The sequence below is a fragment of the Gasterosteus aculeatus genome, chromosome 12 (assembly GCF_964276395.1).
Source record: "Gasterosteus aculeatus chromosome 12, fGasAcu3.hap1.1, whole genome shotgun sequence".
Classification (NCBI taxonomy): Eukaryota; Metazoa; Chordata; class Actinopteri; order Perciformes; family Gasterosteidae; genus Gasterosteus; species Gasterosteus aculeatus.
Genome location: NC_135700.1, coordinates 18,943,408 through 18,957,520, shown reverse-complemented (window position 1 = coordinate 18,957,520; position 14,113 = coordinate 18,943,408). Strand labels below are relative to the sequence as shown.

The 14,113-nt window shown below is 44.3% G+C and overlaps 1 protein-coding gene across 1 annotated transcript in view; it reads left to right on the top strand.

The window, feature by feature from the left end:
• Positions 1 to 7,800: 7,800 nt before the first annotated feature.
• Positions 7,801 to 14,113, top strand: part of fto (FTO alpha-ketoglutarate dependent dioxygenase) — a 104,378-nt gene continuing 98,065 nt past the window's right edge. The window contains exon 1 of the mRNA XM_040160310.2: positions 7,801 to 7,955. Within this exon, the coding sequence (XP_040016244.2) occupies positions 7,914 to 7,955 (42 nt within the window). The 5' untranslated portion in view covers positions 7,801 to 7,913. The remainder of the gene's footprint in view (positions 7,956 to 14,113) is intronic.

Genomic DNA, 14,113 nt, shown 5'->3' with positions numbered 1-14,113 from the left:
CTTCAACATGGAGTGTAAAGGAAGTCTAGGTACAGTGTGTGTGTGTGTGTGTGTGTGTGTTCCTGCCCGCTCTCGCTGTCACCTGCCGTGCAGCTGTTATGTTGTGCGCCTGCCGACGACTGACATGTTAGAGGAACACAAACTCTCTCCAAGTAAACTGCCGACACCCCTGGCAACACGCGGAAAAGAACATTTCTACGTCGTGACCATTAAACACGCGGATTTTAAAACCGTACCATGAATACGAACGAATGTGCATATTAATATTGTGAGGTCCAACTGAAATAGAAGTTAAACATTTTTTATTGACATTGAAGTAAGAAAAATGTCATCCCTACATTAAAGTATCAAAATTCAAGATGATTTTGAAGCATAGTTTTGGATACAAAATCATTGGATTGATGATTGGATACTTTAATGTGAACACATCTTTTCACTATTAAGATGACAGAATGGGGCTTATTCTAAATCTACACATTGCTGAGCTCTTGATCTAAGACTGAAACAGACTGTGTAAACTGATCATGTGTAAAATTGAAATTTACAATGAATTGTAACTATGCCAAATGTATTTAGAGTACAAAAATACAGTATTTCACTCTGAAAAGCGGTGATATCAAGTATAAATCAGCATAATGGAAACACTCAAGAAGTAAATGTACCTTTCTATTTCCATACAGAAGAACCTCACCACTTTTTGTGTGTGGCAGTACCCATAGAAGTGAGTTCAGCCCAATACTTGGCCACCGTCCATTACAACAAAATTGTTGCCTGCTTTTAACATAATTACATTTCTGGGGCTTTGATTCCAGTCCGAAGTAATAAAACACTTCTAACCAAAACCTCAAAATCTATCCACAAGTACAATTAAAGTTAAAAGTGCAGTTGTTTTATGATAAGAGCTGCAGGCTCTGCAGCCACCAAGCCCTACCACCTGCTTCTGATTGGCTAGTGGCATGTTATTTTCCCCTCACACATAACCCAGCATGCACTGGGGTTTATTTATTAGGAATAAAAAAAAATAAAAAAAGGAGTCACTAATCTGTGTTCGGTTCAGACAGCGGGCTCCCCCTACACACTCACACACACACACACACACACACACACACACACACATCTGCGTAGCAGCTGAGCAGGGAGCCGTCCCACTGTTAGGCTTTCACATATCAAAGAGCCCGGGGTGCTTTGGCACTGCCGTGATAGTTGTCCTTTTTCACGAAAGACAAACAAGCAAAGAGCTCGGGATGCGGTGCACGCTGCTGAAGCGGGGGCTTGCCTCTGTGACATGTATGATCTAAGTATGTATATATGTGTGTGTGTATATATATATATATATATATAGCATTGGCAGGTACTTGTCCTCAGCCTAAAGCGAAGGCAGTCCACATCGTCTATTAATCTGCTTTAACCATATACCACAAAATAACATCATTTGCCGCACAGTTCAGTGGCTGCAAACCTCGGCTCGAGGCTGCTGTTTTTTCAACTCCAAGCCGCTTTTTTCGCGGGAGAGTTGCATGGAAAGTATGACCTCTAGGTGTGTGGTACTTCTGTGATGAATGGCACACAGGTTTTCAGAGGACAGGATGTTAGTCTGACACTGTGACGTCACCAAAACATCAGCAATAACACTGTGCGGTGAATCTGTCCCTGAGAGTTGATCAATTCACAGGCTTTACCAATTATCCGACACTCCCCAGAAACTCCCACAGGGACGAATGTTCCCAAAAACAGCTAATTGCTATTTATAATATTTCAGCAGTGGAATCCGTTATTGACGCTGGCGATAATGGGAACAAGAACGTGGCGGAGGGATGATGAAGTTGATGGAAATGCCGGGTGTCTTACAATGACACGCAAGACATAACGTCTGACACGTAGAAACAAATCACAGAGGGTCCGGTCCACGTACCGCAGCACAAATATGGAACGCTATTTTTGGGGGGGGAAATTTGGGATCAAAGCTTCTAATGGGTTCTGGGTAACCAGAAGCTGATGTCAGTTTTCTGGCCAAACCAAACAGACATGCAAACACATGTGCGTCCAGAAGACTTTCAATGCTACTCGGAGAATTAAAGCTACATCGCATCTAATGGGAGTAGCTCCCCTCTTCGCAAAGCAAGGGACGTCTCAGTCTGGACAGTTGACGGGATGGGACAAATGTCCGTCTTCCAAACAGTCTTGAGAGAAAAGGCCTTGACTGAACTGTGGTTTTGTAGTTATAACATTTTTATTACTGAACGAAATCAGGACAAAAGGAGAAAAAAAAAGAAGAGGAAAATGAAAAAACAAATAAGAAGCAAAAAAAAGGCAGGATTTATGTTACACACTTTCAACCAAATACAGTACTGGGTTTAACCTTTGGGAGTGTAAACTGGCCACGTCCCACTATAAACCAGCCTGCCATTCAAACGACTGTTCAGTAATTACATGTGAAGCCTACAAGAGAAGGTCACAAGCTCTGTTTACGGCAAGTTGGGCGAGATTTAAACTTTTCAGCCAGTGTTAAATGTACCTGTCACCATCGGCACGCTCCGTAATGTCAACTCATTTGGAAACGAGGAGAGACGTGCGTGGATAAATAAGCACGTTTCAGTGTTCATGTCAGTGGTCAGACTGGCGGGTTTGGGTACAGTTTGTCTCATGAATTCTTGATCACTTGCCAGACTTTCCTTCGGCATGTACTTTCTGCATTTATTGATAGCTAAGGGCATAATATCTGCGTAGAATCAACGCATCAGTTTGTAATAGATTTGCATGAACCCAGATGGAGTTTTAATCTGCACATCCAAAGCTCTCTAACAGTTATTTTCCTAAAGAACATGAATTAACATTAACACATGTCCTGAACGTGCACTAACCGCCGTTGTCGTCTGTGCGCCGTGTGTGTGCGTCTTCGACTGAATCCAACGACAGGTCACACAACACGACCTAAACGTGGCAACACTGACTCAAGGGGAAAACATGCACATTAAAGAACAGAGAAGCCCCAATAAAAAAAAAGCCTCTAACGTAAAACAGTCCCCATTAAAGAGATCCCCCAATATTTGTGAACTCTTACATATAACATCAATGCCATTGTTGATCAGTAACTTCGGGGTAATACGAGCGCTAATGAGAGGAGTTGGCACTTTATAAACACTGTGAGGAGCAGGTGGGGTCGAGGGGGGGGGGGGGTCACGCTCGGCCATTTTGCCCACCTCAGCTGGTCCCTTTCACGACCACTGTCTTTCTCAGATCAGAGAGGGGTATTTGGACAAATGAGCATATACCCGTCGGACGTCTTTGTTGAAAGTTAAGTCCTGTCCCGGGTGATTCGATGGTGCTGAACAAATGAGCGATTAATCTGCATCTCTGCGTTGACAAAAGGAATTCCCTCCTGAGGGAGCAAGGACACACACACACACACAGAGGACGCTCCCGTGTTTTATAGCGTCTTTCAGCCTGACATTGTGCGTGCGATTTAAAAAAGGGGGCTCTTTTGTATGTCAAAACCTCACTTTTAATGGGTTTCCCATAAAAGTGCTCAATGATCGTGGTATTGGAATCAGAGCGAGAGCAAAGCGCTTCCTCATTTCGGTGTCTGGAAGTGATCCCAGGCGAGAAAGTGCACCACATCTTAGACTGAGGCCGCATGCGCTTTCTTTTTGCTAAACCAAAGGGCTCTTTCCTGCGGTGCTATACAATCATTTATTGAGGCTTAATTAACATCTATTCAATGGCGTATGTACTTTTTTTGGCCACTTTAAAAGGGCCCTTCTGTGCACTTTAAGCTTCGACCATGAGGTTGTAAGGTTTTTAACGATATTCCGGCAAAGGTTAGGAGCAATAAATAACTTTGGTCTGCATTAAGCTTTCATTGTGGCATAAGACAAGTCTTTTCAATGGAGAATTTTAAGAAAAGTAGTTATATCAGCTTGGCAGCAGGTGCTACTCACGTCTGGCATTTCTGTCCCTGCAGGGCCGCAAACTGGAGTCTAATTTACAAAGAACCCAGATTATTCGAAGCAGTCAGAGGTCTGATCATGAGGATATGCAAAAAGAAAAAAGTTTTAACTACGCATGGACCTCAATCAGACTGGCAAAATCATTCTGAGCCGCAAATATCCGACATTCACAAAGCTGTAAATAACATATATTCATGAAAAGTTGTTGAAACTGAAAACAATTAAAACAAACTTCTTCCATAGTGATCGGAGTGAACCCAAAATAGGATGAAAACAAAGATTCCCCCACTAAGTCGTGACATGCAGATTTAGTCACTGTAGGTGTTGCTAAAAGTGCCTGGGGGGGTGGTGCGTATGTGTGTGTGTGTGTGTATGTGTGACAAACAAAAACAGAACATTTTTCTTTAACAGGCATTGAGCATATGAGCATTTTTACTCAAATAAATACATGTGTTTCTCTCACCTATATTTAATCATTTTTTACCTTCCCAAAGGATAGCAACATGACATACAACGTCTGTTGGTCCCTTTTGACCTGTTTTAAACGTCAAAAGTTGTTCCATGCTGAACCCATTTAGATTTGGATCCATAACCATTTCTGGCCATTTAGGCGTTTATTGACCTGACGGGCTGCTGAATGCTTTCTGACAAAAGCACTACAGCTAAATAGTCTCTTCATTGCAATCGAAATGTAATATACAAGAATATTTTGAACCGCCTGAAAGCCAGCCTGGGGTTGCAAAGAAAGACCATGGCAACACAATTCGAGAGAGAACTTTCTTCTCACTCAAAATATACTTTGTACCTTTTCGCATGAGAAATAAATTGCAGAAACAGTTATAAAATCGACAGAATCGACCCACTTTGCTACAAAGGACTTTTAATCTTCCGCATCACAATTGCAGCGCCAATTTATGTGCACTGTAACTAATAGGCCACCGGGTGAGAGCCACACAGGTACCGCGGTGCTACAAAGAGGCCGTACAGGACGGGATGTGGTGGTGCTTCAAAGAAACAGGGCGAAGGCGGCGCAGTACACCGAATGGAAAAAGTCAGCAAGAAAAGAAAACCCTCATCTGAACGAGGCCATAATCGTTTGGAGGACTCCAGCGCATAACCTAAATAATGCATTTCAGGTTTTGATATAACTATTACTGCCTGTGAAATGCACTTTGATGTTAATTGAAACCACTGGGCAGCAATCTGCTTTATAGCACTGACAAATAACAGTTTCCTATGGGCTCAGCATTAAAGATTAGCAAGCACATACTTGCTCCATATGTTCATTCAATATCAATAAAAATCTAAAAAGAGCTTGCATTCCCACAATATGCTGAGGATGGTCCCTGGCCGACGTTGTGGTTGAATACAAAATGTCGTTTACAGCTCTTAACAGTACCTTCACCAGAGTTCCTGTATGGTGCAGGACAAAGCTTCGCTGTATTGTTTTCCCCGTAGTGCTTCCTCTCTTTTGTACAGAAACCACAGCTTAACTTGATAAACTAATAATACAGTCTAGGTGGCCCAACAAAAAAAACGTCTGCATTGGAAAGAAGCCCGTCTCTCATACCACAGTTAGAACCATGGGGCAGAGATGATTTCAGGGCCGTGGGCTCTGGTTTTAATACAGACGCAACACAATAGCCTGTGTCTTCTTTAACTGTGCTTTTGTACATTCTGACACTGCGCACTTCTCATCTATTATCCTTTTTTTCCCCGGCGTTTTAAGACGGTTGTTATATTTTGAAAAAGGAGCCGTGTCAAAGGTTCATCCGGACCTGATGCAAAGCACAATAACAGAAAACATACCTCCAAGGGGAGCGCAAACACGTTGGTCTTACCCCCCCCCCCCCCCCCCCAAAAAATATATATGATGATAGAAGAAGTTCAAAGGGATTTCTTTCCCATCACATAGGATACCACATTAGAGTGTTTACAGGGATGACCTTGCTTTGTGCTGAGCTCCAGGGGTCGGACATGAGAGGAGAGGTGCCTCCTGTTTCACTGTAGGACAAATGACAGGCATTGTTGAAGAAGGTAATTGGCTTGTCTCCATTTAAAGAACTTGTACATTATGATTGTTCACAGTCTCATTTCTAACCCGAGTGTGTGTGTGTGTGTGTGGGGGGGGGGGGGGGTCCACAGATCTTGCACACAGAAAATTTAACAGGGCCCAATGTTCACGCGTGATTCTTCAGTCATGCGGGTTGTAAGGACGTGAACCCGGGCCACCAGGGATGGAATTGAAAACCAAGCAACTGCACTGAGTTTTTTCGGACGAGGTAAGTGCTTGTCTGCCAGTGAAGGCCCCATACATTACATTCCCTGGAAGAGCCCCAGATCTGACAGGCGGGGGGGGGCGCTGTTCCTTGAAATGTTATACAATAAGAATGATTGACAGCGGAAATATTTGACGCACAAAAGGAACATGGTAATGTAATGATCGGCAAGAGTGACGGAGGTTGGATGAAGGCGGATTTTGACATTAGAAGATAAAATAAATAGAAGTGATTTACGACATTATACGATTTTTATTTCACTATAGTAGCTCTAAGATCGCACTACAGGCTGACATATGTTGATGTAAAAAAAAAATGATATATATATATATATAGGCAAGCATGTGGATTTAGTTTTCAAAATGACTCCAAGGATATGTTTCAAACATTGAATCCCTTTGGAGGACCAGAACAGAGGAGAGGAAATGTAGGTTATAAATAGGAATCAAAAGAACCCCCCTCCGTTTATTAGTAAGGGATGCCAGAGACACCGACAACTTTGAAAGTGGGAGAGCTTGTGAGCATTTTACAAGACAGGTGAAAGAAACATGTGTGTTAAATCATTGTACCCGGCTAACTTGGGTCAGCTCTACCACAAAAGAAATAAGATTACAAAGGAAACTAATGAAGACACTGATCAAAGTGTGTGTTGGTAATATGTAGCAGGTGTTTCAGACCCCTGCACCACCCTCCCACCACCACTGCTGCTCCGTCCGTGAAACTTTTTCACATGTGCTTTGATAGGAACAATGGAAAGAACACATTTCAACACTGTTGAAAACATGTTATGGGGATGAACTCTCAGAGCGCACACTTCCACTGTGGGTGATGCATAGCGGCCACATGGACGCTGAGCAATTTACGGTGCACTTTCAAGATCAGTAGTGAGTTGAAAAGGGCTGACTTGGATGAAGCCCACACCGGCAGGAAAGCACCTGGATTTAAGATGCATGCCAGAGTTGAAAGAAATTTGGCGGGAGTTGAACTGGAGCATGTTCAAAGCATGATTGCTATTTTTACACATAGTCTGAGATGAAAGTGGAACTGCTTTTGATTTCAAAAAAGGGGGAAGCATATGGGATATCCATGTTGAAGACCAGGATATTTTTGAAGAGGATATTTAGAAAAAGAAAGAAATGTTGATGAAGTACAGCACTACCACCACCACTTCTGACACAAAATATGTATTCATTTGTATAATAGCTATGGCGGTAATAGTGAACATTTATTTCATATTAATAATAACAGCAAAACTAATACCAATGAAATGTTGAGTATTAGTTGGGTTCGTTTTATATATCGTTTTTCATTTTTATTTTAATGTCCCAGTGGTTCAACTTAAGTCGCTGATTTAAATTCTATCCCTCATTTGTAGATCTGTAGAGCTGCATCCGCGCAGTGCATCCCTTAAAGCGCTCCGACAGCTACTTCCGCCAACAGCACGCGGCTACTCTGGGACTTGTAGTTCCTCTCGCAACGCTTTCAGAATCTCCTTTAAAATTAACCCCACTAAAAAACAATTTACACCGAAAATATTGCCGACTAATCTCCAAGTAACACAACAGGGGACGTGCGTTTGCGTGTGGCCTTTAATACGAAAACAGATTGAAACACTGTTTATTCGTGCACTACAACAACCAACCTCGCCTCTAGTGAAAACGAGGCGGTGTAAACAGAAGTCTGGAACATGAAAAGATCGGGTGACAGTGAGGGGGAGAAGAGAAGAAAGGTATTGATAGCGTTTTTCTCCATTAGGTCTGGCGTATTTGTTGAGTCCGGTCGCTCGTTGAACATGTAACGCCGCGTACGCGATGCCGCTGGCTGCCGTACGACGGCTAAAAGGCTGCTGAACGCCAGCGCAGACTTCACCTTGCGCCGCTTTCTTTATTGATGTTTTCCATTTCCCTCCTCCAGTCTTCCACCAAGAATAATTACAGTTGAATTGAAACGGTGCTTTAAACTCCTATAAATACACCACCGAGAAGAAGCTGTAACTCGCGGGAGGGGAGAAGAAAAAAAACCCCGTCCCGACAGCAAACGGAGACAGTATTTGTAAGAAAACCGATGAATTGTTCAACTTGGAACTATTCTAAAATGTTGTAGTTATTAACATATCAACACAAAAAACACACACACAATAGAGCAGCAGTTCCAGCCGAATTTGTGACGCCTTTCTGGTGCGAATAATTAAATCAATTGTTAGTGGCGGAGCAGTAACGGTGCGGACACGTGCCACAGTTAACAAAAAAAAAGAATGGTAAAATGATTGTATATTTGGCGAGGTGCCAGGCAGCTGCTTCACGCTTTAAGGCAGAGACACTGGACACCAACCGGTGCCCTGCTGTACGGGGGGTTAACGTGCCAGCCGACGAAGTACATGCACACACCACATGAACAGTGAGGGGTCGAGCATCCATGTGACCTCTGGCTGACCAGCCCCTTTTTTGCGCATGCGCAGTGTCGTCCCGCTGACCCCGCGAGGCTTTTTCGGAGCTTGCACGTGCTGCGGGCTTAAAACGCGTAGCTTTGCGGTTTGTTGGGGGTTACCAAAGGAAAGGGAGGAGAGGGCTCCGGTGTGCAGGCATCCTGTGTTTCGCCTATAGTCACGGCGTGTCTGTCGGTCTGTCTGACTCTCTGTCTGGCCTTCCTCTTCATCTCCTGAGTTGGATGCCGTCTGCCGTGGCACATATGTTTGGATCATGTCTGACAGCAGTGAAAGTATGTAAGACGTGGTTCCTCCTGTTTATGAGAGCAGCCACGGCGGCCAGATGAGCGGCTCAGAGAGAGAACTCGTTCCAGCTGGCCCTCAGGCGGCCGGGCAGAACTGCAGAGACCTGTTGGCTTAGCTTCCTTTCTTTTTAGATAAATATGAGGATGAGCAAAAGGAATTTAATTGTGAAATGACTATGCGACTGTAGAGAAGCCAGGGAAGGAGCTGCACGCATTTGGGCCCCTTCTTTTTTAGCGATAGCAGTGGTTGCGTAACGACACAGATGGTATGTCTTCTAATAACTTGGATATGATGGTTGTCTTATCCAGTAAGTGTGTGCGATGTTCGCAGCGCTGCTCAAAGTGAGAAATCCGATATGTGGGTCCATTGTCATTCTGAGTTAGGGAATGCAAGCGCCATCAGATTCGTGCCAAATGAATACACAATCTCCTTAGAAAATCCCACCACTGACAGGTGGGATGCCATAGTCTATATATATATATGCTTTTGATAAAACATTTGCCTGTCTTCACAGGGAAATTATTCACACACCATGCACATGTATATTGAAAAATAATATTGCGTCCGTGTGTTTTTTTTACTTAGACAAAAGGATGGATCCATCACACATAGTTAGACATCCTTTTATTGTTTTAAATACACAAATCACAGATCATTTGGAACTCCCAAATAGCTAAATTTTCAAAAAGGTCCTCCCGATAGTAATATTCAACTTGACCTTTCTCCTAATGGATGGAGAACATCTCATTATGTTCGATCAATATTGTCACCGCAGGAGGAACATTTCACTCGTGCTTTGGCAAGTGTAAAAAATACCACTGACCCCGCCCCCTTTACCCGGCGCTTTCAGGCCGTCTTTGATGCGAGCTCGCCATTTGGACAGTGATGACAAGTGTGAAGTACTGTGTCGAAACAGGAAGTGTGTACGCACGTGTGTGAGCGGCAGGCTAAGTAATGATCACACAGGGTCACCAGATGTTGTGAGGTCCCGGGCTCAGCCCAGCCCATTGCTTAGATCAGCCTCATTGCTCTGCTCTGGTTGTGGCACCTTGTGCAAGCTGTTTAGGGTATTTAATTCCTGAACACTCATTAAAATGGTTTGTGTTTCCCTTGGCAATTTTGTTAAATTAACAACTACCGAGGTAAAAGCTGATTATGTGGCCACACATCCAGGCATGGTTAATCAATTCTCTCGCACAAAATGTCTGCTGGTGAATTAGTGTAAAGGAAACGATTTATGGCGACTAATGCCGACGTCCTGTCATGTCAGGCCTGGTGTTTTAGCAAGAGTGGCCGGGGGGGGGGATGTCAGATTCAGCACATTCAGCAGCTTTGCACTCTGCCGGCCATCTTTTTTTCCCCTTTTAACCCGAGCTACATGCTGCTTGCTCTATTAATGAGCCAATAATGGAGAAATAGTGTCGGTTGCTGACATAAAACACGGGTTTGGATACCTAAGGCAGGGTAGCACAAAGGCTCCAGCTGAGCTAGATTTAAACCATGGCTCTGTTTAGAATGGTAGAAAGGGGAACACTCGGCATGGGGGGGGGGCTCTCACAGCTTCATCAGACCCCCGCCGGCCCAACCGTGGAGAAGCCCGGGCTCCGAAAAATACGACTGTGGCAGATAATGATACCATTACACTAATGGAGCTGGCAAATGAAGGAGAACCCAGATGCCCTGCTTTATTACCGGAGGGGGTCATTTCCTCGCTGCATTCCTAATGGCTGAGCACACAGTATTGATCAGGCCATCACGCTGCTAATCCTCTACAGAATTACTTATCGCCGGCTAGGTGTCGATCCACCGCGTGCCCTGCCCTGGCCTTGCCGATGGGGGGCCACTGTGTGTCCAGCAGGGACCCACTGGGCAGTTTATCCGGTTGTGATTTAGGGCCGAGCAGGGATGGCGTCTGGGAGGTCTTCAGCAGTGGGCTGGCCTGTTCAATGTGGAAAAAAAAAAAAAAAGAGGCAAATGAACCTTATTGCTTTCATTTAATTAAAGAGCGGGCAATTATGTGGTTCCTCCCTCTTTATGGCCCCATTGACCGCTGTGGAGCAGGGGAAGCTGTGAGGTTGGGTGTTGTTCTCAGTAATTGTGTTGTGCTGTAAATAAGAACAGGCAGCTCCTGTGCCCACAGCAGTATTTAACTCTGCTGCATTCTTGCTTTATGGGGCTGAAAATTGGAGAATTCCACTTGCAAATTGGGTTTTCCTTTTAGGCCAAACTGTAGCGGACCTACCAGTTGCAGTTGCGATTAGAAAAGTGGTTTTGTTTTAAAACTATAGATGAGCTTAGATTTCCTAAGTTATTCCTTTCCATGCATTACTCGAACATGACAGAGAACGGTCCCCCCTCGTTACAAATGAATGGGAGGGTCAGGTAGCACAGAGCGCTCTGCCCAGGGCTTGTGACCCGTCGTATCCTTGGCCCCTTTACTGGGCCCCTGTGTGCATTAGCATCCTCAGGCCATTGGAAGCGTGGCCTGGTAACATCGGCAGACCCCACGTGTCACCTCTGGCCCCGGCTAATCCAAGAGTTTACCTTAAGGGGGGCATTTAGCCCTGTTTGTTAGGGCCATTGCAGGAGCTATAAAGACGTACTTATACATTTCCATCTGGAACAACCTGTCGCGGCTAGGGAAACTAGCTATTGATCCAGATATTTAGTCATTTCTTTCTGCTTGCCCCATCAATATTGTGCAAATATCTGTCCACGCGAGGGTTGACCTCAGCCCCGGCCTCTATTTTTCGCTCCCATTGGAGTTCTATGATATACTATTCTGAAAAGTAAAATCAATGTGTAAATATGAAGTTCTGGTGTGTAATATAGCGCAGGCCCAAGGCCCCGGGTATTTCATTGATTCGCTGTGTGAGCGTTGGAGGAGGCTGATTAGTCTGCCGCTGCGTTTTTCCTCTATACGTATTTACCGTGTTTCGCCTGTTTGATCTTTGGCTCATATATTTGGACTGACGTGTTTACAGATCAACTTGGCCAGTCAAGCTTCACTTTGAACTAATTCAGCCAATAGGTTACAATAGTACAGGAATTGAATAACTTGTATTATAGTGAGAGGAAGGAGAGTAATGTCTTTGTATATTTTCAATACTGCCGGTATTTCATCTTATTGTTTAGTTTCGTAAGAGTATATGTATTTTTATTTAACCGAAGTCGATTGAACCAATTCGACAACTCAACTCACTTAGTGAGTCTTGGTTCTAAATATTTCACTGATAAAAGGATAGGACTGATGGTTGTGGATTTTCTTTCCTCTTTGATGTGATTATAAAATCGACTATACATATAATTATGCCCCACAACTGGTGACATGAGGGAGCCGGTTCCTTGAGATAAAATGATGATCCAAGTTAGTGTTCATCACCCACAGATAAGATGGGTCTCTTAATCAAGGCTTCATGTGTTGGGTTAGCTTCTCATAATCAATACGAGAAACCTTGCATGTCCTTCGTACTCCCCCTCCCCCCCTCCACAACACCTTTTTTATGGGGGTCTGTGTCTAATGTATAAGATTTTATGGGTGCATGATGTCTACATTTGGTTTGCATCTGGAAGGATATCAACTTTTACTGCCTCGCCTGCATTATCTCAGGGTACGTGGCAAAGACGGCTCGTCTCGGGCTCCCATGTGTGCTCACGGGGGCCCTGTGATCTCGCTAAAGATTTAAAAGCAGAGAGGCTTATGCTTGGCATTACGTCGGTATTGAACGGCATGTTGAGTCAAACAGTGACTGAACGGGACACTTACCTTTGAATGGGTTGGCTACTTTATGATACTATATGATAGCAGATAGGGTGAAAAAATAATGAATGTCTTGCGCCCACGCAATCCTCATTTGTTTGATTCTAGCAGCCTTCACTCTCCAAAACAAGAAAAAAATGATATTGAACCGCAGATATAGAACTTTAGGTAACAATACTTACTTAATGGCTTTGTTGATCATTCGCCACTCGGGTGGTGTGTCTTATTACGGATGCAGTCACTAGGACTGGCCAAACAGCCCTTGACAGCTCTTGTGTCTGACAGCCCCTAACCGCGCACCGCGTATTAGTGTTGAGCCATTAGCCGCTGATGTCAGCATATCCGCAAACAAGGCGACGGCGTGGACCATGCAAACCGGGCGACCAGATCAGACGTCAGATTCAATGAGATTACATCAAATGCGACCTGCTCGAGTCGGGTTCATCTGTCATGCGCGCGTCCCGTCACAAGAGAGACATAGAATAATCAGCTCAATCAATAGTTGGTGGTGGCTCGTTGGACGTGTGCTGAATAAACATGGGGATGACCCTCTCAACTCGTACACAGAGGCAGGAGTCTCCAGGGGGTTCATTAGCCACTCGACCCGCGCTAGTCGTTATTTTCCATTTCTGTTTGTATGGCATTCCGGCGGCTCGTGTGTGGGTGCACTGCGCGCAGGACTTTGTTTAGGGTGGACGAGTTTATTTAAACGCCTGGTTGTATGAGTGTGTCTGTCTACGCACACACCTTTTCTATGAGGCTGTTGTTTGTGCGAATGCTTAAAGGAATACATGTCTTCAATAGGCTTGCATTAGCACCACTAGGACAGATAATGTGTCAGACTGATTCCGTCTCCGACTCCAGAGCAGAAAATGCCACTACCAGAAAATATACCGCGGTGCCTGTTTTACCCGTCTCCAAAAATAGTGATTTACCCCGAGTAGCAGTATTCAAATACTCAATTGGAACATGTGAGGAGTGAAAGGCGCATCTACTGTCGCTGTGTCTCCGTCGCCTGACCAAACACTACTACTACTACTACTACGAAACTTGGTCTGTTACACGTGGTTGGATTTAATTCTTAATGCGGTGACATCATCGGTGGAAATGGCCTCATATGAAAAAAAAAAGGTTCATATTTTTAATGGTACCCATTTCCCAGCCAAAGGGCATGGTGAAAAATTCTGGGTGAACCTAAACAATGTACTGGTCAACTTAGTTGCAACCGGCTATTGTAATGCCAATTCTAGCTAACGCTGATAAAATGATTTCACTCCGCAAAGCAGCCCCGCGTGAGACACATCAGTCCGCCTGCTGTTTATTTGTGAATTTATATCCTTTCTAATGACTTACCTTTTTAATAAAGTTGAAGGGCCTACTGCCAAGGTGTTGCCCA